This window comes from Pseudorasbora parva, chromosome 8 (assembly GCF_024679245.1).
Source record: "Pseudorasbora parva isolate DD20220531a chromosome 8, ASM2467924v1, whole genome shotgun sequence".
NCBI lineage: Eukaryota > Metazoa > Chordata > Actinopteri > Cypriniformes > Gobionidae > Pseudorasbora > Pseudorasbora parva.
The window spans coordinates 26,009,471-26,032,527 of record NC_090179.1 but is presented as its reverse complement, the minus strand read 5'-3'; the positions used below and the strand labels follow the sequence as shown (position 1 = coordinate 26,032,527).

The following is a 23,057-nucleotide window of genomic DNA, read 5'->3' as shown; positions in this document are numbered from 1 at the left end:
CTTGTTAAGAGGAAAAAAGCCCAGATTAACATGAAAGAGCTTGTTTTAATTTGTCTTGTCTGGTTAGGATGTAGTGTAGGACTCTGTAAATTTGGCATTTTACACATACCTGATCCCTCTTTTTCACTCACAGGTGACAATCTGGGAGGCTCTAACCAACAGTAAGCCAGGAACACACTCTCTGTCCTGTGACCCCAGCCGACACGAAAGGTCTGCAGTCAGTATTCCACTTCTACTGTCTCATGTAGTCACATCTCACCAGCGATAGGCAGGGACAGCATCACACTCTCATCACATTTACTGGAGCTATTGACACAGGCGTGACTGTCAATACAGCCTCAGTGAAGCTCATAGAAATTCAATAGGGTTTTCATCTCACTCTCCTCACCTCCATTTGCTATTCACAGAGTTTTAAAGCAGGTTGGGATGCCCTGTCCGTGGCAACCGACATGAATGCAAAATCCAAAACAGTCACTTCACACTATTAGGCTCAGTTATGCAGACATTTATAATGTTACGAAACATCTTTATTTCAAATAAATGCTGTTCTTTTGAACTTTCTATTCACCAAAAAAAAAAAAAAAAAAATTAAAGAAATACAATTTCCACAAAAAATAGTCATTTATGGACAAAACATTTCTCCCAAATTCAAGATACAGGGGCAAAAAATCCCCTGCATAATTAAACTGAAATAATGATGACTGTCAGGATTAAAGTGAAATGTAAAAATGAATAAAAATATACACGATATAGTATTATATATGAAAGTCTTTCCATTTCCAGAGTTCTGCATGGATAATGAATATATACAGGGGTAAAGAAAGTATTTAGACCCCCTTAAATGTTTTACTCTTTGTTATATTGCAGCTATTAACTAAAATAATTAAAGCCATTTTCTAGAGTTATTTTTTTCAGTAATGTACTCACAGCACTCCATACTGACAGAAAAACACATAATTGTCGACATTTTTGCAGATTTATTAAAAATGAAAAACTGAAATATCACATGGTCCTAAGTATTCAGACCCTTCGCTGTGACATATATTTAACTCAAGTGCTGTCCGTTTTTTTCCGGATCATCCTTGAGATGGTTCTGCACCTTCATTTCAGGGGCGGCAGTGGCTCAGTGGTTCATGTAGGTTCTACAAACCAGAAGGTTGGTGGTTCGATCCCCGGTTCCACCTGACCAAGTGTCGAAGTGTCCATGAGCAAGACACCTAACCCCAGCTGCTCCCGATGAGCTGGATGTCGCCTTACTTGGCTGACATCGCCGTCGGTGAATGTGAGGCAAAAAATGTAAAGCGCTTTGGATAAAAGCGCTATATAAATGCAGTCCATTTAAATGCAGTCCATTTGAGTCCAGCTGTGTTTGATTATACTGATTGGACTTGATTAGGAAAGCCAAACACCTGTCTATATAAGACCTTACAGCTCACAGTGCATGTCAGAGCAAATGAGAATCATGAGGTCAAAGGAACTGCTTGAAGAGCTCAGAGACAGAATTTTGGCAAGGCACAGATCTGGCCAAGGTTACAAAAAAATGTCTGTTGCACTTAAGGTTCTTAGGAGCACTAAGTGGCCTCCATAATCCTTAAATGGAAAATGTTTGAGATGACCAGAACCCTTCCTAGAGCTGGCTGTCCGGCCAAACTGAGCTATCGGGGGAGAAGAGGCTTGGTGAGAGAGGTAAAGAAGAACCCAAAGATCACTGTGGCTGTGCTCCAGATATGCAGTCAGGAGATGGGAGAAAGTCATAGAAAGTCAACCATCATCACTGCAGCCCTCTACCGGTCGGGGCTTTATGGCAGAGTGGCCCGACGGAAGCCTCTCCTCAGTGCAAGACACTCGAAAGCCTGCGTGGAGTTTGCTAAAAACACCTGAAGGACTCTAAGATGGTGAGAAATAAGATTCTTTGGACTTTTTGGCCTTAATTCGAAGTGGTATGTGTGGAGAAAACCAGGCACTGCTCATCACCTGCCCAACTATGGGGGTGTTTTTCAGCTGCAGGAACAGGATGACTGGTTGCAATCAAGGGAAAGATGAATGCGGCCAAGTACAGGGATATCCTGGACGAAAACCTTCTCCAGAGGGCTCAAGCCCTCAGACTGGGCCAAAGGTTCACCTTCCAACAAGACTATGACCCTCAGCACACAGCTAAAATAACAAAGTGGCTTCACAACAACTCTGTGACTGTTCTTGAATGGCTCAGCCAGAGCCCTGACTTAAACCCAATTGAGCATCTCTGGAGACACCTGAAAATGGCTGTCCACCAACGTTTACCATCCAACCTGACAGAACTGGAGAGGATCTGCAGGAGGAATGGCAGAGCATCCCAAAAAATTCCAGGTGTGAAAAACTTGTTGCATCTTTCCCAAAAAAACTCAATCAAAAGGGTGATTCTACTAAATAGCAAAGGGTTTGAATGGACCCTTGACCATGTGATATTTCAGGTTTTTTTTATTTATAAATCTGCAAAAATGTCAACTATTCTGTGTTTTTCTGTCTATATAGGGTGCTGTGTGTACATTAATGAGAAAAAATAAATTATTTTAGCAAATTGCTGCAATATAACAAAGAGTGAAACATTGAAGGGGGTCTGAATACTTTCTGTACCCACTGTAAATACACATATATTTTATCACACTAACATGACTGATTTTTATGTTTTCAAAGACTGTTAGCAGAGGTCTCAGTCACTTCTTTTCTTCTCCATTACCCAGAACCCCACAGCACAAACCCAGACCCGCGGAGAGCCATCGCAGCACACCGACCAATAAGCCGCCACGCAGCTATGATGAGCAGCTGCGTATAGCCATGGCACTATCCGCCCGTGAGCAGGAAGAGTCGGAGCTACGTCAAAGGCGAGAGGAAGAGGAACTGCAGCGTATCATACAGCTGTCACTCATGGAAAAATGAGGGCTATTAGGGACCGAGGGGTGGCAAAGCATGCCTGGGACCAGCGTGACCTACGATTGGCCACCCTCAAAACGCCACCACGTCTTCTTCCAAAGAACTAGAGAAAATGGGCCGCTGTCCAGTCCAGTCTTGAACAAGTCATTCAGAATCACAGAGAAACCTCTTTCTCCACTCTGCAAGTTTACAAACACAAGCTACTTAACTCGTGGCAATCCACTGACTGATCAGCACCTGTCTGGTCTCCTAACGTGTGAATGTGCAGTTATGACTGAGGCAGTCCACGCTGCGTATCTTACCGTTGTTTCTTAAAGCCATCATCCAAGCACTCACCCAGAGTTCCTGCATACTCACCGGTATGTGTAAGGTTTGGGGGATATTATAACTTTTTTCAATTTTACATAATGGATGTAAAGAACCCTTAGTTTTGGTTGTCAATACACACAACATTCACTACACTTGGATTGAGGAGCCATGATTTCTCCTAATAGAATGTGCGAGGGCACTTACACACAAGAGTTAATGCTGCAGATCCAACCTATCTTGATGGCAATGCTGCATTCACAAGAACGTATCAAGGAAAACGGAAATATTTACAAAAGTAACATGCCGTTATTACCAAAAGTTGCTTGCTAATATTTAAAAATGACTTTTGCTGCAATGTACTCTAATGTCAGTACGTTAAATGTTTTATTAAAGTTCATTCAGATAATCTACCCAGTCAGCACAAGAGGAGGCTTAGGCGATATAGAGATGACCTACCTCTGTTCCTCAACGGTTTTTCCAGCATCCCTTGCTGTGCAAATTCCGAGCTCGGAGCCCTCTCCTTGAATAGCACACCAAATAATATGCATATTTTATTACTATATCTGATCTTGTAAACCACTGAACTTTTAGAATCTCAGACAGGCGGGTCCAGCTGTCATTTCGGAAAACTAATTTGATGTATACCCATTATGTTTCAAACTAAAGGCCTGTTCACACCAGCATGACTGTTGGGCACAGAAACATTACTGGAAAATTACAGGCAGACAGGCTGAATGCAAATGCAAATTCACTGTAGGTGACACTTTTGGAAAAGCAGAAACAACCCAGTACAGGAGAGCAGCAGTCTGCAGTATCAGTTTGTTTTCAAAGAGGTTTTGGTATTTGGTATAGTGTTTATCAAACCCCTCTTAATGCAAGAGATTCTTGCCTTCCTCAGGATTCTTGTGCTGTTTACCCTCACTTACTGTCCACCCGGGCCACCAAATCATAGGCAGCGGCTCGTGACCGAAAGCTTCAATCTTGGTTGGCCAGTTTTCTTTGCATCGTAATTGGGAAAGAGATTAAAACACCTCTCTCAAAAACACATGGGAGCTTGTTTCAGCCATTGAATAAAACATTTTAATAGATAATTGCAACTTTTTATCTCACAATATAAATTGTGTGATATAGCCTAATAAAGTCAGAATTGCGTGATATAGAGTTATGAAGTTAGAATTGTGAGATATAAAGTCAAAACTGCAAGTTATAAAGTCAGAATTGTGATATATAAACTCATCTTCATATCTAGCATTTGTGTGTTAAAAAAGTCAGAATTGCAAGAAAAAGTCATCCGAATTGTGAGATAAAAAGTCGCGATTAGCTTTTTTATTCTGTGGCAGGAACAAGCTTCCATAAAACAAGTTTTACATTGGTGGCTTGAAATTTTCAGTCATTTAAATGAAATTGTTTATCACACCAAATTTTCACACACTGGTCTTGGTGTGAACAGGCCTTAATCTTTCCACACCCTCAAAACGAAACTTTCGCAATCATATCCATAAAATCCTCCACCACTTTTTGTAGTAAGTGTGCACTGTTAACGGCATGATATTAATTATTAGGCAATTTGATAATCCCAACACGAATGGTGACGAACTGACAGTTAGGCTAATAAGAAGAGTGAATGGAAAAAACAAGCCATTTTCATTCTTTTGAATCTGAATCAAATGCTCATTGCAATATTCATCTTGTGTCCTAAATGCACTTTTCAGAAAAACAGACATTATTCGCACGCAACACAGTGTGTGCGTTCTACTTGTGGTGCTAAGTTGATCTTTCATATCAACTCTTGAGTACTTAATCAGTGTAATCGTCACAACAAGCATTCATCCGTCTGTTCAGTCACTCGACAACACCTTTTCTTTCCCGGCCTCCATTCAGTGCTTCCTTCAACATTAGGCTACCATCAAAGCTCATTGTCTCATGACTAGAACACCTGCGGTAGCTAATCAGAAATCTAATTGTGCTTTTATAAGGGGTGCCAGAATAAAACATGAAAGGAGGAATCACTCACAGAGATAATGCCCTGAGCGAAGATGAAGAAAAGGTTTTATTGGAGAATCTTAAAATAGATCTTTCTTCTTAGTCAGATTTATTTTGGGAGTGACGTGCCCTCAGGGTTTGACGTATCAGGTGAATCTGAAAAACAAATTAGGAAACATGGCCATACTCCACATCTGAAAAGCTTCAATGTAAAAACCCAAGGGATTAACCGTCAGTTTTCAAGGGAAGCGGATCTAATGGCACTGTCTGGAGACGGCTCCAAATAAACACGTAGGATTTATCTTATGATTGTGCGACTTGCGAATGCCTGGGTTAAGAAATGCTTGATATGACTCAATGTTTTAGTATAACATATTCTAAAAGCATTATTTATATTTACGTAACTTTTTTTTCTCCATTTGAATTTGGTTGATGCTGTTTTTTTTTGTGGTGAGTGCTGCTGTTGTGTCTGTATGTGACTGAAATATATTGTTCACATTTGTAACTTAAAGGTATTCCGAATAAAGGATAAGAAATTAACATGAATTTTCAAGCATTGGGAATGAATGTCGTTTACTTGTTTGTGGTTCTAACAGCACATGCAGTTCTTGAGCTCGATCATACTGCAACAAAATATGCATGGATATGGTAGCCTATGGTATTTTGGTACCTTGGACCTCAGTGGCATTAATATGGTACTGCCAGAATAACTTTTTGTAAGGATGTTGCAGTAGCCTACATATTGAGAGGCCAGGTTGAGATGGTTTGGACATGTTCAGAGGAGGTAGAGTGAATACATCAGTAAAAGGATGCTGAGGTTAGAGCTGCCAGACAGGAGGTCAAGAGAAAGACCAAAGAGGAGGTTTATGGATGTAGTGAAGGAGGACATGAAGGTAGTCGGAATGAGAGAAGAGGATACAGAGGATAGGAATAGATGGAGGCAGATGAGTCGCTGTGGCGACCCCTGAAGGGAACAGCCGAAAGAAGAAGAAGTACTACACATCAAGTTAAAGTAATGTTAAATGATAGCTAACAGACAAATGCATATGCATCATTCCTTCTAAAAATTACAGGTGAAATTTTACCATCATCAAGTAAGATATTCAAAGAATTTGCTTCGTGTCATTTGCCAAAGGCTTCAAACACCTTCATTCCCACGATTATTTTGGGACTACCGTGGGAGTGTTTTAAGCATCGCCGTGCTGTTTCCAGAATGAATCAGCAGTCTAGAGGAAGTTTTAGCTAAGTGATGAGTCAACCCCAATGAATAAAATTAATCAGAGTCAGTCGGTGCATGTACTATGAAAAGAATATTCAAACATAATAGCCACTGATCCCAGACGGAGCTAAAAATGGACTTTGGTGAAACAGACTGTTTACAATTCTGTTTCTCTGTCAAGGGGCTTGTTTGCTCATTAACGAAAAAAAGAAGAAAGAAACAAAACAGAAAAGCAGCACAATGACCTGCTTAAGATGTTACAAGTTAGGCTACTTTTTAGGGTTTTAATGAACTGTCTATAAAATTTTAAATTATCAGCTTGCATAATGCATGAAAACATTACTATAGTGCCTTCACTTGCTTGGTTTTTGGTGAATTACAAATTAAAAGAATGCAGACTGTTAAAATAATGCTTGTGCACACTGCACAGGCGACAATTCCAACACCACACACAATACATTACATCACAGTGCAGTACAGCTCTTTGCCACACTGTGGCGCTGTTGTTCAAACAGCAAATTGCACTGTAAAACATCCCATTTCAGATGATGCTGATGATAAATTATAATAATAAACTATCATATCAAATTATTAGTTGGTTATTATTCTTATTATCATTCATCAACATCATTGCCTCTAAAATTACAAATGCAGTTTGAAATATGCCAATCCTAAAAACTTATACAAGCCTAACATTAAGTGATTAAATATTTGATTTATTGACCTGTATACAAAGTAAAAGACAAAGAATTTGACAAAATAAATTAAAATAGTGCAGTTTTATTTTATAAGTCACAGCTAAAGCACAGGATAAAAAAAGTAGATAAAGTTTACCTTGGTTTCAAAAAGAATCATGACTCCACATGCTGTCAAGACACACGGTAAACTCTACCGTTCAAGCCAGTGCAAAAATACTCAAATAAAAATACTATCTAAAAAAAATAAAACCATAAAAAAAGAAACACAAGCGAGTAAAGTGCATGTTTTAAGAACAACCCTCTTGTTTGAGTTGCTACCTGAAAGATTCTGACACTCACTCACTCACTGACACACGTTCTCATTCGCACCTACAGTAGCATACATCTTTAGAGTACAAATTTAGCTTAGATTTCACTGAAATTTGAATTGGTTGCAGTCTGAGATAGTCCTTCACGCCGACAAAATCAGCATGTGAAACTTCAGTAATGGTCACATGGTGTTGTACAAAACCGTGACTGTCTTTTTCTTGTCTGCCGCTTTGCGGAAACGGCGAACGGGATGAGTCTTTACATGTTGTCGTGTGGACGTGGCTTCAGTCCTGTCCGCCTCTATTAAATGAACGGCGGAATCAGGGGTGGAAGGGCTCTGAGGTAGAACACGCTGCTTCTTATGGGGGTCATCATGGCTGTGGGTCAGTGGTAAGGAGTGAAAGGTGGATAAAGAGGAAGACGGTTGATGAAACCCTGTGATAGCTGGATGGAAGTCCCAGTCATTCAAGTCGTTTGTAGACAGCTCAAGCTGGTCAAGTTTAGCAAGTGAGGCAGAGCGTTTCATGAGTGAGGGAGGAGTAAGACCGGCTTGTCTGATGCGGGCCTCGATTTCCATGGCTCTCTGCCACACCGCAGGTGCTTTTGGTTCCAAACGTTGCTCCTCATCTACTGAGTTCCTCTGGCCCTTGAGTGGCTGGTTCTCCTCGACTTGTCCAGTGCAGACCCCCAGCCCTCCAGCCTCGTATAAAAACGCCTGGAGCTCTCGGAGAGTCTCCTGGATCTTCTGCAAGTCCTCATTGCTGCGTGTTAGCCGGAATTGGGGCCTCAATGGGTCATCTACATCCGTCTCCAGCTCGGTCACGCCTTCAAGCCACAGCATAGAGGAAGAACCAGAGCTGGGATCAAGAGTGGGGTTCAAAGTGATCTGGTCAGCCTCCACCGAAACGCTCCCTTCAAGATACAGTGAGAAGGAAGGATCAGGGATTATACCAGAGTCCTCATCATCAAGCACTTTGGGGTTGCCAACTTTTCCATCTGTTGTCTTTTGAGACTCAGTGCAGGTCAGGACTTCAGTGCCCTCTGGCTTATCGGAGAACAACTGCGGTTCAGAACAGTCCAAACAAGGGGAAGGAAGAGGAGAGCGAGGAACCTCTTGACCCTGACGTAGTATAATCTCCAACTGCTCGGTGGCCCGCCGCACAGATCCCGAGGGCCTGTCGGAGGGAGAGTGAGGAGGTGAAGCCATTTGCTCATCCGCCTCCTCCAGAGTTACAGTTTGAGGGGGGTTGCGTGCCAGTTGTGGACTGCTGGTGTGTGATATGGATTCCAGTTCAGTAACTATATGACGCACACACACGCTGTTGTCATGGTGAGGGGGGTGGGGCACTGCATCGCTATTGGTCTCTGAGTGAGCGTGGCACTAGGGAGGAGAAAAGAGAAAATACTGATTAAAAAAGGCAGCCTATTTTTTTCATAACCTTGTTGTTACATTTCATTCTTAATAAAGAGAGCTTATCACGTTAACATAAATGTTACCACATTAACAAAATGGTTCACCCAAAAACTATAATTTCATCATCATTTAAGCACCCTTAACACTCTTCCACAGTTCACAAATCCCCAAAAGTGCCAGGGGACTACAACTTTCAACTTCCACACTTTACAGAGAATCATCATAAAAGTAAGTCCAAGTCCATAACACCCTCCTTTCATATTCAGTCTTCTGAAGCTACAGCATAAAGGACATTTTTGCTATAACTTAAAATTTGGTTCATTCCTTAGGCAAAGCTTTAGAGACTCAAAGTTTTTTAGAGCTTGAAAGCCTAAATTTTGTAATTTTGTATTCCACAGAAGAAAGTAAGTCATGCAACTTTTGAACAACATGATGGGCGCGAGTAAATGATGACAGAATTTCATTTCTGGGTGAACTGTCTCTCTAAGTGCAACTAAGGTTTACACCAGCATGAGGCAGTATTGTACTGGTATCACTTCTATACATTTTCTGTATCTTTACTTTTAGAATGAGTAATTCCATTCATGTTTTATCATTTATCTTTCAGCATTACAAATCAGGAAGTGCAATGATCTTTGAATTGAGTGCAAACTCTTACCTTATCCGCTTCCTCACTGGGATTATCCAAGGGAGGGGAGCATCTGGATTGAGGTGGCCGCACAGCGGTCATTTCGGAAAATGAGCGAGATTGACTGTCCTGGGACAAGCAGAGGAATTTCTCTCTGGCACTAAAGAAGTCAATGCTATCTGTGCTAAGGCGGGAAGCGCCAGCATTCACAGAGTCACCAGCTCCTCCCAGATCTGCAGCATTAGGGTTGTTGTTATCGTCACTGGAGTCCAGCTCAGGAATTGAAGCGGCTCCTAAGGGGCTGTCAGCCTCGGGCGTGCTCCGAGGAGGCAAATTCTCTTCATCTTTACTGACAGCACTTTCCAAACACAGTTCTAAGCTTTGTGACACTTGATAAGAGTCATTTTGATGAGGCGTGTCGGGGGACAACTCAACAGTATCTGTTTTTGGCTCAGGCACTTGGTGAGACGACTGGATGCCGAGGTCTGGAGTTGTATCGCCCTCGCTCTCGTCTGGTGAAAGAGGAGCGGGAACGTGTAGAGAAGGAGGAGGGTGGCGGCGACAAGTGACAGGCTCGCTCACTGCAAGGTTCTTACGAGAGTTCTTTGCCATATTCTGCTCAGGCACCACTGTAGCTGCTCGTTGTCTGGGGCGAGGCGGAAGGAAGGGGTCCTCACGTGCCAGCTCAGTGAGCGACTCAACCGATTTGATACAGGTGTTGCCCAGGGCATCTAGCACAGCAATGCCCAGCATCTGCTGTATGGAAGAAGGACCATTGTTGTTATGTGGGTCAGAGCGGTCCAAGGAGCAAGGTGCCTTGCACAGCATCTCGTGACCCTCCGAAAGATCACTATCTGAGTGGGAACGCCACAGCTTGTTATGCCTCTGTTTGCTGGAGGAATAAGCAACCAAGAGAAAAAGAAAAAAAAAGACAAGTGTGTCAGAGGAGCGTCATTCATCAATGTGGTAGAAACATGAAATGTCAGGTGAATCACTAAGGGAGGTGACCAATATTTTAACCATACAATTAGCTTTGGGTGTGTGAATTTGAATACAAACATGAAAGCAAGTATGACAGCAAAAGCTGCACAACAAAAGGAATGTGGAGAGACCAGCGTAATACACATGCGTTGGATGACAATGACGACGAAACTCAATGCCATTGGGTCAAAATACAGTAGCATTTACTCAATGGGAAACTCCAAACTTGGTCTCGGTTGTCCTTTTATTTTTAGAGCAATAGTATTACATTTAATCCTAAGGTCAATGTGTATCAGTAAGGCTATTCTTTGGCTCTTCATTCAAAAGGTAAGGGTGTGTGCGATTTAAAGAAATTTGAATAAGCATTTGACCTCAAGCTCTGTATGCATGGCCCGTACCTGGCTAGCAGGATACCCTGGTATTCTTCCAGCTGCTTCATGAATGACGGGTTTGGTTTGGTGACAGTGCGTCGTTCTTTCACATGGTCAAAGGCTCTCTCCAGGTCCCAGCCATACTCCTTCATAGCATATGCAATGACGGTGGAGGCAGAACGACTCACTCCCATCTTACAGTGTACCAAACACTTCACCCCAGCTTTCCTGGATCGCAAAAGTTTGGTGAAACACCATTGAAGGACCGGAACTTAAGAAGCCAGTTTTTCTACTTACTTGGCTTTGGAAATGAACTTGTAGGTGTCATTCCAATATTCCAAGAGGTTTGTGGCCTCCTCGTCATACACTCGGATGTTGTGATACTCGAAAAGCCCGGGGAAGAAATTATCAATCTCTCGCGTCACATTCAGGATGTAGCGAACTCTGAGGAAGTGGGGGTGGTAAAATTAACAATGAATGCATACAGCCGAGCGGATGTATTCGTTTAAAAACAGTGGCCTGGAATAACAGCATCACTAACCCGCTGTTCTGGAGCTCCTCGAGGTTAGAGGCATTCCACTCTGAACCCTGGAAAAATAAACAGAAATTAAACATTACGGTTGTTGCTCCTGAAACAGGGTTGTCCACACCTGCTCCTGGAGGGCCAATGTACTAAAGAGAACTTGCCCTAACACACCTGCATGGAAGTTTTGAAGTATGCCTGAAGACCTTGATTAGCTGGTTCAGGTGTGTTTAACTGGGGTTATAGCTAAACTCTATAGGACAGTAGCCCTTCAGGAACAGTATTGAACACCCTGTCCTAATGTCTGTAGGAGATTATTCCTTTACATTGAGAGTTATAGACAATTGGGTAGGAGACCAACCAGATAGACATGATCAAAGATCTCGGTGGGGCTGTCCATCTGGCCCAGAATGACAATCATCTCATTATCAATGAACTCCTTGAACTCTCGCAGGTTGCAAACCATCTGCATCTCTAGCTCCGTCCGAATCTAAAGAAAAAAAGTTATTATCCAATACATGTTACCTCAAGATCTGCTGGTATCATTTAAGACATTCAGATTTTGGTGGGTGCACTATATGCACAATGGATGTTTGTACCTCTTTTGAAGTAACATTCTCCAGGTCCTTCTGCATCATGATCTCTCTCAAACGGGTCTTAATCAGCCTCTCTGTGCGTTCCCTCTCAGTTGGCCTGTATGCATGAAACCCAGAATCATAAATCAAACAGTTTGGCCTTAATGTGAGGTGTGTCTCACCTCGTATGATTCTTTGTGTGTCTGTGTGGTATTGTTCAAGTAGAGCTACAAAAACCAGAGACTTCAAAACAAAGCCTTTGTTTAAATTAAACAAACTATTTGAAATTAAATCCTAACTCAGCTGCAGTATGTGCAAATATTAATGGTAAACGTGCGTCATCGCTAGAGCTCTGGTATTGGGTTCACCACGGGACAACTCTCTTTTCACTGATACCAACACAAGGCACTGATTGGCTCCCAGGGGACTACACTGTTTTCTTAATCACTACCAGCAACCTTAAAATACTGCAAAATGTAGGTCAACACCCTCAGCTAGTGGCTGTGTGCACAAGGGCAACAATTCCAGGGGTGAAGAGCCCCTATGCAGGAAATTAAGACATTTACACATGCCAGCTTGATTGACCTTTCATGAAAACGGCTCCTTGGGAAAAAAAGTGACAGTGTTTGGAATAATAATCCCATTATGTTCCTGTGTATATCCATGCAAAAAGTCATGGAGACAACACTTAAGCTCTCTCAGTTAACCTAATTCAGATGCATTCAATGGGCACCATTTTACAGGACGTATAAAAAGAACAGATCCGCTTCCCTAAAAACCTCTCACCTCTCGAGGAAAACATCATCTCTATGGCTCAACCTCATTGCCCTCTTGTAGGGTCACGGTGTCCAAAGTGTATACTAGATGGCCAATTTTCACTCCCCTTCTCAAACCACCTGTTTCCATCCATCCACCAGTCTATCTACCCATCTCGCCCATTTTTCCGACTGTAAATCACTCTGCCTCAGCGTGGGGCTATAAAAAGCAAGAGGCTGAAGCTGTGCATGTTAAAAACACATGTACGCGTGCATGCCTCCAACTGAGGGGAAATTCCCCCTAGCAGACCAAGCAACAACATGGATTACACCATCAGGCCGCTGCACATCTAAGAAGTTAGAGTTCGTCTCATTGATTTGGCAAAAACACATCAATCTATTCAGGTAACACCATGCCTCCTTGTCTTACTCTGATGCAACTAGCAATCTTGACCTATATGAATGAACTTTGCGTCTGTGCAAGCACATGTCTTACTTTTCCAAAGAACAAGAACTGATTTACAACCCAAACACTGCAATCCACCCCTATTAACTATATGAGAACTCAAGTTTTGTAAACAACATCAACCTGGCCCTAAATATGGAAAGCACAATAACAATAGCCTTGTTTCATAAGGACTCTGAACCCCATTTCCACAACACCATGCATGTTCGAAGGTTTGGGGTTGTTAAGATTTTTCAATTCGTTTTCTATTATCAATGATGAAAACATTACTCACACATCAGTGAACAGCACGGGTGAGTCTGCACGATGGGACTGCACGTCTCTCATGGCGTTCCACTCATTGATGCAGTGCTGGTCGGAGGACACACAGCTCTGATAGTAACTGACCCAGGTCAAGAAGAGACTACCGGGGTAGTAGTTATGACATCGGGCCACCTCACAAACCTTATGCAGGGACTGCAAAGCTGACCTAAGAGTATTTGCAAGAGAGAAAATACATTAACCTTACATAAAATACGAAGGTAATAAAAACTGTCTTTTAGACACTCACCACATGGCCTGCACTGAGACTGGTTTGAAGACATGGACTCGGTTAACGGTGGACACACTGAAGCCACTAATGAGAGGAAAACCTCACTTTTAGTCTGAATACACAATGAAAGTTTTGCTTAAAAATGCAGAACTACCCTGTGCATGCATGTTATGCCTCACCCGTCTCCATCCAAGTGTATAAGTGTATCGCTCCACAAGGGTAAAACCAGGCCAACTGTGCAAGCGCTACAGGAAACACATCATCACATGTTATGAGCACCACCTTCAACATGAAAAACTGCTAATGAACTTATACTGACCGGTCTGAATCACTGAAATCCATTCCCAGCACCACACTTTCTTCTGTGTCCTGTCTACCATTGGTGGAGACGATCACCATATACCGTGTACGTAGGTTGTAGGCGCTCTCCAAGCGGACAGCCTGTGATAGAGACCGAATCAGAGACTATTAGCATTCTGATGCCTGTGGTTTGATGAATTAGGTCTGGATGATGGTAGTTACCAGGCGGATTGTATCCTCTGAGCGCAGCAGGGTGAACATGGTCTGCAAATGCTGCTGAAGATCACCTGTGAGAAAACCAATAACAACCATAAACTTCCCAGATAATAAGGCCGTGACATTTGCATGCTACAGTGAAATTACCCAGAGGTCAGTTTCACTTCCCCCCCCCATACAAGACATGTTCCTTGTCTGGCTAGTGTTAGATTGGCTTGGGTTTGTAAATCATGAATATAAATATTAAACCAATTGGAGACTTGGAGAGTTAAAAAGAATGGCTAATAGAAGTTGCATAGAGGGCTAATCTAATTGCTCTTTTTTAAACAATTTCATTGAAAACTGTGCTTATAAACTTTATTTAAAATAAATACCACTTAGTTGGATATTTTGCAATAATATTCATTCAATTTATTGTGTGGCATAAGTGTCAAGTACTTCTCCGGGCCACTGTATATCATACAATTATTTTGTTCTTATTTTTTTGTTTAAATATTGAAGCCAAATAAAGATGAATAAAGTCGGTACTACTGCATACTGTATTATATAATGACTGACGGTCCCTAGGGCCCCTTATGCATTCCTGTAAGCTAATGGGTCTCAATGAAATCAATGCTTTCTATTTTCAGGCACAGCAGTATGTTTATCAACAACATACATGCAAATGCATGCACACAAATATTCCTGAGGTGACAAAATCCTTCATCAAGGACAGTCTTATGCATTGCCAACTGGACCAGTTCGATATAAAATTGAAAACAGGAGAAACAGATTCCATAACGTATGCCAAGTTGCATCTGACCGTCAGAGAGAATCACACAATGAACAGCATCAAGAGAACCTATTGTGCGGTTTCATACCTGTGTGTTTGTTCCGCCGCTGTGTGATGCGGGGTGATGAAGAAGAGGAGGAGCCATTTCCCCGGGGGAGGAAGAGAGCGGCACCTTTGACGGTTAGGAAGTTCTCGCTGATGCTGATGACAAGAACAGTGACAGAGACAGAGAGAGAAAAAAGCAAAGACATATATTAAAACAGTAAAAGCTAGTTAAATAGTCAACACTTTAAACGGCACAGACATTTGATTTCTGGAAGTAATTGTTACAGTGACGCAAAAGCACACGCCAAATTGGTATAACAGGACCACCAAGCATTCACATCTGCGTTTGAGCACTTGTACTATCAGTACATTAAGAGGCTCAATCTCAGACCTCAAAGTGACATTTCTAAACTATGTAAAGGGGCTCATGCTGCAGTGGCTCAGTTACAGATCTGGGAGACGTTTGAGCCCGTAACAGCTGTCATTACGAAGCACCACCTTCATCTCGACACTTACAGTGACTAGAGGTCTCATAAACCGTTGCTCCTGTATCACATGGCACAGGCTTTGGACTTTCCACATCTTACGCCGAAAAGCACCCTCGGAGTAACTTCTGTGGAATCTGGGTAATTCTGCGGAAACACCAGCCCTCTGTCTCAGCGTTTTGGGGGAGGAAGGATTGCAGATTGAGGGAACCGTAAGAAGCCCGGGGCAGTCACTCCCCAAATAAAAACAAAGAAAAAAAACATCAGACCCAGCTGAGCTCATTTCCCACATCCCAGTCACCTCTGACCCAGCTGTTTCCTGTACTCTTTACAAAACTCAGTTTTTGTCTCAATCTCATGGTCTCTCTCTCTTTTAAAGTCGACCCAAGGGTCCAAAATGAACACTTACTAACCACCAAAAAAACAACCAGAAAATCTTACGTTTATTAGGAACTGGAAAACAAAACACGTTTTAAAACAAATTAGAAAAATTATAGAACATTGACCAAACCCTGACCATCAGAAAACTGCTTTGTGGAGTATAAGGTTTTTTTTAGACAACAGGAGCAAGAAAGAGAAAGAAAATGAGAATATAGTGCACAGACTCTTTTCATGCTCTGCACTTTGCACTTTCATGATCTGAGCATCATCTATCAGCATATGAGGTGATATGGGCTGCAGGCTGATACAGGGTCGTGGCTAATTTTACACCCCTAAAAATAAACAGCAGAGTGAATGAATGCTGATGGACTTTTACAGTGTTGGTAGCTACTGTATATCATCTCATGTAACCAAACATGACAGCTGGAAGATCACTTTGGACAAAATATTGTAATTTTGTGCAAGACAGCAGAAAATATGCAAACTACTTGACTTCAAAGAGCATCAGGGTGTGATAAGATTGTGGACTGACCTCTAAACAATCATTCTACATGAGCAGCTGACATATACAAGAGAATCACACTTTAAAGTCAAAATATAAATACAATCATTAGTTTTTCACCATTTTTAGTCAGGTCAACTGTTTGTACTGCAGAGAGCCAAGTTCATTTAAAAAAAATATATATTTCATGTAATCTATTATTAAAGGAGTATTAAAGGTGATCAAACATATTACTGTATTAAACATGAACTGGCTTTTTTAATTTTTTATACTGTTGTCTGAGGTCAACTAATGATGTTTGTGTGGTTTTTACATTCAAAAAAATCATAACTAATAAGTAATAGGCTATTTTCTACACTGGTTTTGAGGCTCTCTCCTGAACACTCGGTTTTGATGGACGTGACGGGCCAAAGACTTGAAAGTAAACTTAGAAGAGATGGGGCTTCACAAACGTTCGTTTTCTGGGCCTGTTATCTATAAAAGCTTTACTTTGACTAACAAACAAGTTTTTAGCTCTGCTTTTATAAATCAAAAAGGGTTATATACAACCCCTTTAAATCTTCTGCATAAAACTTTTTTTGTTGTTGCAAAATGTGGTCTGCTGAATTCCAAAAGCTTTAGCACCATGGGTGCAGACAGCACTTTAGTGACGCGTCAAGAATATGACACGGGACACTGTCGCCGGGCTGGTTTTTGCAGCACAAGTAGTGCAGTATCCGTGTTCAGGGAGCGGAGAGAGCACCAGGGCCATGTGATGCAATTTCCACCTACTGGCATTTCACTGAAGCAGACATGTAAGGGCATACGCACATACACACACACACACACACACAAAAAAGAAAAGAATCCAGATAGTTCAGACAGAGGAAATAGACAACCTGCCTGTGCTCATCTAGAGACAGCTTAGGCAGAGAGAGAGAGAAAAGAGGGTGGGAGGGTCATCTTTTGGCATGAAGCGCTGGACTGTACTTGTTAGGGCACAGACACAATCATAACTATGTAAGGGGCCGTTGAGAGCCATGCAACAAGCTCAAAGATGCCTGACCCCCACCTGTCCCTGGCCATATTAGTCACTCTCCCACTAGGGAAGGGATAAATATAGGCCCAGGCCGAAGGCCTTTTAAATTCAGGCCAGATAAAGATTCAGAGTGAAAGCAGGAGATGGAATTGTCACCTTCTGAAATACAAATTAGGCCCCTTGCCACTAACAGAGACATGTTTGGAAAACCCAAATGAGGACAAACACTAGAACAAAACTTTGACACTACAGGCCTAGACGCCGAGACTCTATTCTAGTTCACAGTCAAGCTTTCTAATTGGTCCACATGGTTGACCGGTTAGGAAAATAGGAGGGAATCTGGAGGGTCAATCCAGAGAAGAAACATCTGTGAACTATGAAATGGATTAACTTAAATCATACACATAAAATATTTACATTTTGAACAATGTTTTATCTAAGCGTTTAGAGTACAAAAAGGATTGGATTAGTTTAGTACAAATGAAGTCAATTAAGTTTTTTTTTCCTAACAAAAGGAGTTGCTTAGCTACGAGAAAGTGTTGTTTGTACGCCTTACAAGCTCAAATTAAATAGCCTGTTCATTATTTTATATGACCCAAATAAAACAAAAACGTGTTTTGGTAATTGACAAAGCTGAAATAAAATAAAAACATCAAGTAAAAAACTTACACTTAAAAATGATGTATTTGCAGCTAACTGAAATAAGTTTAAATTGAAGAACTAAAATGCCTCAAACTAAACTGAAATGTATTTTAAAAAAGTAATAAAAATTACAAAAAGTACATAAAATTATAATAAAACGAAAACATACAAACACATAAAATGGTACTTAAATGGTATAAATAAATAAAGACTGTAAAATGTCACTGAATCTGAATCCAGTTCACAATTCAGGTTTGTTTTAATACATAATTTCTACCCATAAACATTGCTTGACTGAGATGAAAGTCAGTTTGAAAGTTAGATAATAGTTCAAATACTCCAAATGAACATGGGAGTTCAAAAAAATGATCTCAGCTGGTTTTGAGGTTTCTTTCAACACTAACTCAGTGTACTTAGAATGAATAGATTTTACCAAACCAATTATGTCCTGTATTTCAACAGAATAGCAAACTCCACCAGATTTCCTTATGATGATACCAACCAGTATCAAGTGCATACTTGACTTGAAAGCTGGAAAAAACATGCGCTTCTCTACGTCACTGATTGTTTGAAGTAAAGGTAAGTACAGCAATTCAGTTTCTCAATGCATATGACAACACACTACTCAACTTCCTTCCAGTATCCCACACCTGTAATTTCCCATGGTTAATCATTAAAGCTCACTGACAAACACAGGCCTATTCTTAGCTCTGTTTGCCTTGGCAGTGAATGAGGAGTAATGAAGTTTTTTTATAAGCTTAAATATTATTATCATGGTGATTCCTATCAGGTATCATCTGCCCTATCTGACAGATTCAAAAATTAACTGGATTAAGGTTCACTAAAAATTAAATTCCCCATTATCTACTGTTGGTTTGCAAGATAAAACAGATCTCCACCCCAATGATCAAGTCTTTCCTATTATAAATAACATCAGTACTGATTCCTATGTATAAGAGAATAAACGAATGATGATGTAACACTATTGACTAAAGTCAGATGACTGCTTAGTCTAAAAACAGTTGTTTATCTCTGCTCTATGCACTGAAACATGAAAGAAACCAATCGACTGGAGTTTAGGCCTGACTCAGAAGATTTCACAGTCTGGTGCGAGTACAGCAAATTGGATTTAGCACATGCAGTTTATTTGGAAGTTTCAAGCCGTCTGGAGTCTTGGACATATGCAAAATATGTGGTCGAAACATGTTACCTATCAGGGTAAAACAGCAAACCCAAACAACATATGCAAAAACGAGAGAGAACCTCATTCAAATCAAATTCAAGCTGACGCAAGAGCTACGTTTAGCTTCAGTTAGGTTTGTTATGATATCCACCATGCGATTTTCATAATCTATGCTGGCATCTTGCAAAAACCAAAACCTCCAACTGTGGATGTTGCGGAGAGTCCAAAAACATCTAGAGCTACCATGTGGGTCAGCCATCAAAAGATTTCACCTCGCTTTCTATCTCCAGATATGTACACTTGGTTACTTCATGAACCTTGGTCGATTGGATTGCTATCTGATGGGATACGCACACCACATTCACCCTTGGCCACATACGCTGTGTTTGTAAATAGATATAAATCATATCTCCAATATGCTAATTATAAGCAAGTTCACATTTTTGATGACACTAATACTGAAAGCAACATTTTGCAGAACTTAAGTCACATCTTTTGTATGGGTTTCAAACCACTTCCTGAATCGCACTGTGATCAGTCTCAACTCAAATAAAGATCACAAAGTAAAAACTGTAAAAACACTAACTGAGAAACTTAGCATTCCCAAAGTTTCTCAGGACAACGCAAAACATTTGTGAGAATGCAAAAGCATTGTCAATTAATTGTTGTTCTTTTTGTCCCTTTAGGGGCTCTGTAATTCTGCAGTGTAATTACAATAATGCCTACCATTCAAATGTTTGTGGTCAGAAACAGCTTTTTTAAATAAATATTTTTGTTGAGCAAGGATGCATTACAATTCTGAAAGTTATGAAATTTGTTACAAATAATTTATATTCCAAATGCTGTTCTTTGAACTCTCCATTCATCAGAGAATCTTGAGAAACACTATGGTTTCAAAAAAATATAAAAGCAGCACAACTGTTTTCAACATTGATAATATTAAAAAAAACAATAAATCATTATATTAGAATGATTTCTGAAGGATTGTATGACACTGAAGACTGAATTAATGATGCTGAACATTCAGTTTAGCGTCACATGAAAAAAAGAGAAAAGGTTTAATTGAAATATTTCACAGTATTACCATGTTTTACTGTATTTTTAATCAAATAAAAATGCAGCCTTGATGAGCATAAGAGACTTTTTAATCTAACAGATAACAATACTTCCTAAATTGTAACATTGAAACAAGTAGCCTATGTTCAGTTAAGCTGCTTTGAAACAATATGTATTGTGAAAAGCTCTGTACTTTAACTTGAGTTGCCAATCCCATTTCTGAGCGGTAATGTATATATTTTGCATATTAATCATACAAACATAAAACACTAAATATTACCTACTACATCTAAAATATGCCATTACATAGCGCGCTGGAAGCCTACTGGAAGATACACAATTAAAATATGTCCATGACTCTACTGTGACGCGGTTATTGTACGACTCATCAATTAATCTCGGCGACAGGTAGTAAATCACATCTGTCTCTACTGTCATCTTTCACAACACAGCTACGTCAAAGGTTTGGGATTAGGAAACATCCACTTCTGCTTATTGATGTGACGAGAAGTATTTCGCAGTGTATTTACCGTCACAAATTGCATTCGTGTGAAAGTTCTGTTCTGGATTATCAGCGTCAGTGCAGTAATAAAAACAAAGCAAAAAACAAAAGTAGGCTAACGAATTAATAGTGGAATCTATGACAACTAGGTGCATGACCGTTGAGCTTTACTCACAGCTGGTTGATCTGGTTTTGAGAAGCGACCGCGTTGTCGGAGAAGTACGGCATGATTTTTGCCCCGCAGCAGGAGCAGAATCCCCGGGCAGAGGAGCTCTCCGTGATCGCCACACTCTCCAGGGTCATGACGGAGGACCAGAGAGCCGGATATCCTCAGATATACTCCTCTACAACCATCATACTACCCAAGCACTAAAAACCTACCCAAATTAATTAAATCGGGTGCTTTGCCGACTGCTAAAATAGTTTTAAAATGATCCGTCCATAAGGCCTTAAAAGGACACCAACGTGGCCTTAAAATAGCGTAACGTTAGTGGTTGATAAAAACACCAACAAAACAGTCCCCAAAAGTTAACCGTTTAGTGTAAACACTGCCCCTAAACAAGCATAAAACAACAAACTAAAACCTATAAAGATACAAAAACAAACTCTACATGTGCACTTGCTTTGGCATGAGCCGGCGCGCCGCTTCACGCACACAACTCCGTATGTAAGAACTGCGGCGCGGCGCACTAATGCTTGAACAGAAGGGAGGAGGAGCTGCTGACATGTGCTTCAGGAAGAGTCCACTGCAGGACTCCACAGACGGCCGACACTTTAGACACCCGCGCAAGGACACAGAGCAGAGCAGCGCAGCGCTGGAATACGACCTCAGCTGCGAAATCACGAGCCCAGAGTGCACTTCAGTGCATCTTTTAGATCAGACAGTTGTTTTCCACGAGCAGTCAAGTGGCTCTATGAATAGCTGAGGTTTAAAAAGAACATAGGATCAGAGGAAATAAAAACATTTAGCAAGCCAGGCTGTTTAAACCTGGCTTGCTAAATGTTTTATTTTCCCCTGTTCCTATGTCTTCTTTTTATCAATTGTGTTTATGGGTGAATCTACAACATGTCGAGGTCACATACTTAAGTATTAAGACTTATTTAAGTATGAGTATTTATGATGTGTCGTTCATGAATGATTCGTTCATTTTGAACAAATCTTTAATATGACGAGAACATAGACTGTAAAAAAATACAGACATAGTGTCCGTGACGTCACCCATATGGATTCTGAAAAGCAGTTTTAAAGTGTAAAGTAGAGACGAGCTGGCCGTTGCCATCTTGGCCACGCATCATCGCGCGTCACGCCCGGATACAGAAAATGGGCAAAGAGGGGTGACGCAATGACTAACAGACAGCGGATAAACGACTATCCACCCTTCACTCAAAGTGGCTACTCCCTTAATTATGCAGAAATATAAGGCTTTATATAATGTAAACGAATGAGTTCTAAAAAAAAATTGCTTGCCGCTTGCTCGACAATAACAAGTTGTCTCAGGGAGCGATTCGTTAATTTTGTATTGACCGCGCATGTGCAACATACCATAGTTTCTGTACAGGAAACAGAATTGATTAATTCAAGCCTTCAGGTTCGAGACATTCGTTCATCAAGTCCCAGCCCGATAGACAAGGCTCTGCAGCCAGCGTAAAAATAAAAAACATTAGTTCATATCTTAAGTCTTTGGGTTCGAGTCGTTTGTTCAAGTCCCCATAGGCTGAATGCAGAAACAGAAAAGATTAGTTCATCTCTCGAGTCTTCGGGTCCGAGTCTCTTTCTTTTATCATGTGACATGACAGCCGTGTTGTAGAGAGAAATTGGTTAATTCACAACCTAATCGAAAAATCGATTTTTTTCCACCCAGCCCTACTCGAGAGATGAACTAATCGTTCTTTTTCCAGACTGCATGCATTGCATATAAGAGGCTGTCATGGCCCAGATCAGACACTGATGACGAAACTAACAACTTGAACCCAAAGACATGAGAGGTGAGCTAATCTTTCCAGGGAACAGACGTGATTAAATGTGGGGACAAAAGAAAGAACGATTCGGATCGGCAGGTGAAGTGAACCAAGACTGCATACATGGCCTGAAGCAAATTAAGCAATTCATGAATTTTCTTTCTCAAAGTTTGGCCATTGCTGCATTAACTTTTTTAGTTTATTTTTTATTCCAAAAAGAATAAATGTGTTGAAAATTTTAACCTGTAACATTTTAATCAGATTCTGTTGAAATAACGAAATGACTTGAGAAAAACATTTGTTCATTTAGCTGAACGAGATTC

At 40.9% G+C, this 23,057-nt stretch overlaps 2 protein-coding genes across 6 annotated transcripts in view; one reads left to right on the top strand and one right to left on the bottom strand.

The window, feature by feature from the left end:
- The window catches only part of ankrd13b (ankyrin repeat domain 13B), a 35,147-nt gene extending 29,405 nt beyond the window's left edge, over positions 1-5,742 (top strand). For 2 of the 3 annotated variants that reach the window (XM_067450540.1, XM_067450542.1), the window contains exons 14-15: positions 134-210; positions 2,721-5,742. In XM_067450540.1, coding sequence (XP_067306641.1) covers positions 134-210; positions 2,721-2,916 — 273 coding nt within the window. In that variant the 3' untranslated portion in view covers positions 2,917-5,742. Of the gene's footprint in view, positions 1-133; positions 218-2,720 lie in introns of all 3 variants that reach the window. The other variant, XM_067450541.1, reaches the window with a different exon arrangement.
- A 1,443-nt stretch (positions 5,743-7,185) lies between these two features.
- ssh2a (slingshot protein phosphatase 2a) overlaps positions 7,186-23,057 on the bottom strand; it is a 30,994-nt gene continuing 15,122 nt past the window's right edge. The window contains exons 1-15 of one of the 3 annotated variants that reach the window (XM_067450539.1): positions 20,951-21,084; positions 15,523-15,657; positions 15,050-15,162; positions 14,196-14,260; positions 13,993-14,114; positions 13,853-13,918; positions 13,692-13,757; positions 13,416-13,610; positions 11,945-12,038; positions 11,707-11,835; positions 11,364-11,410; positions 11,120-11,266; positions 10,850-11,050; positions 9,501-10,362; positions 7,186-8,809 (exon numbers count right to left, since the gene is read on the bottom strand). In XM_067450539.1, coding sequence (XP_067306640.1) covers positions 7,610-8,809; positions 9,501-10,362; positions 10,850-11,050; positions 11,120-11,266; positions 11,364-11,410; positions 11,707-11,835; positions 11,945-12,038; positions 13,416-13,610; positions 13,692-13,757; positions 13,853-13,918; positions 13,993-14,114; positions 14,196-14,234 — 3,168 coding nt within the window. In that variant the 5' untranslated portion in view covers positions 14,235-14,260; positions 15,050-15,162; positions 15,523-15,657; positions 20,951-21,084 and the 3' untranslated portion in view covers positions 7,186-7,609. Of the gene's footprint in view, positions 8,810-9,500; positions 10,363-10,849; positions 11,051-11,119; positions 11,267-11,363; positions 11,411-11,706; positions 11,836-11,944; positions 12,039-13,415; positions 13,611-13,691; positions 13,758-13,852; positions 13,919-13,992; positions 14,115-14,195; positions 14,261-15,049; positions 15,163-15,522; positions 15,658-20,950; positions 21,525-23,057 lie in introns of those variants that run through there. The other 2 variants (XM_067450537.1, XM_067450538.1) reach the window with 2 other exon arrangements.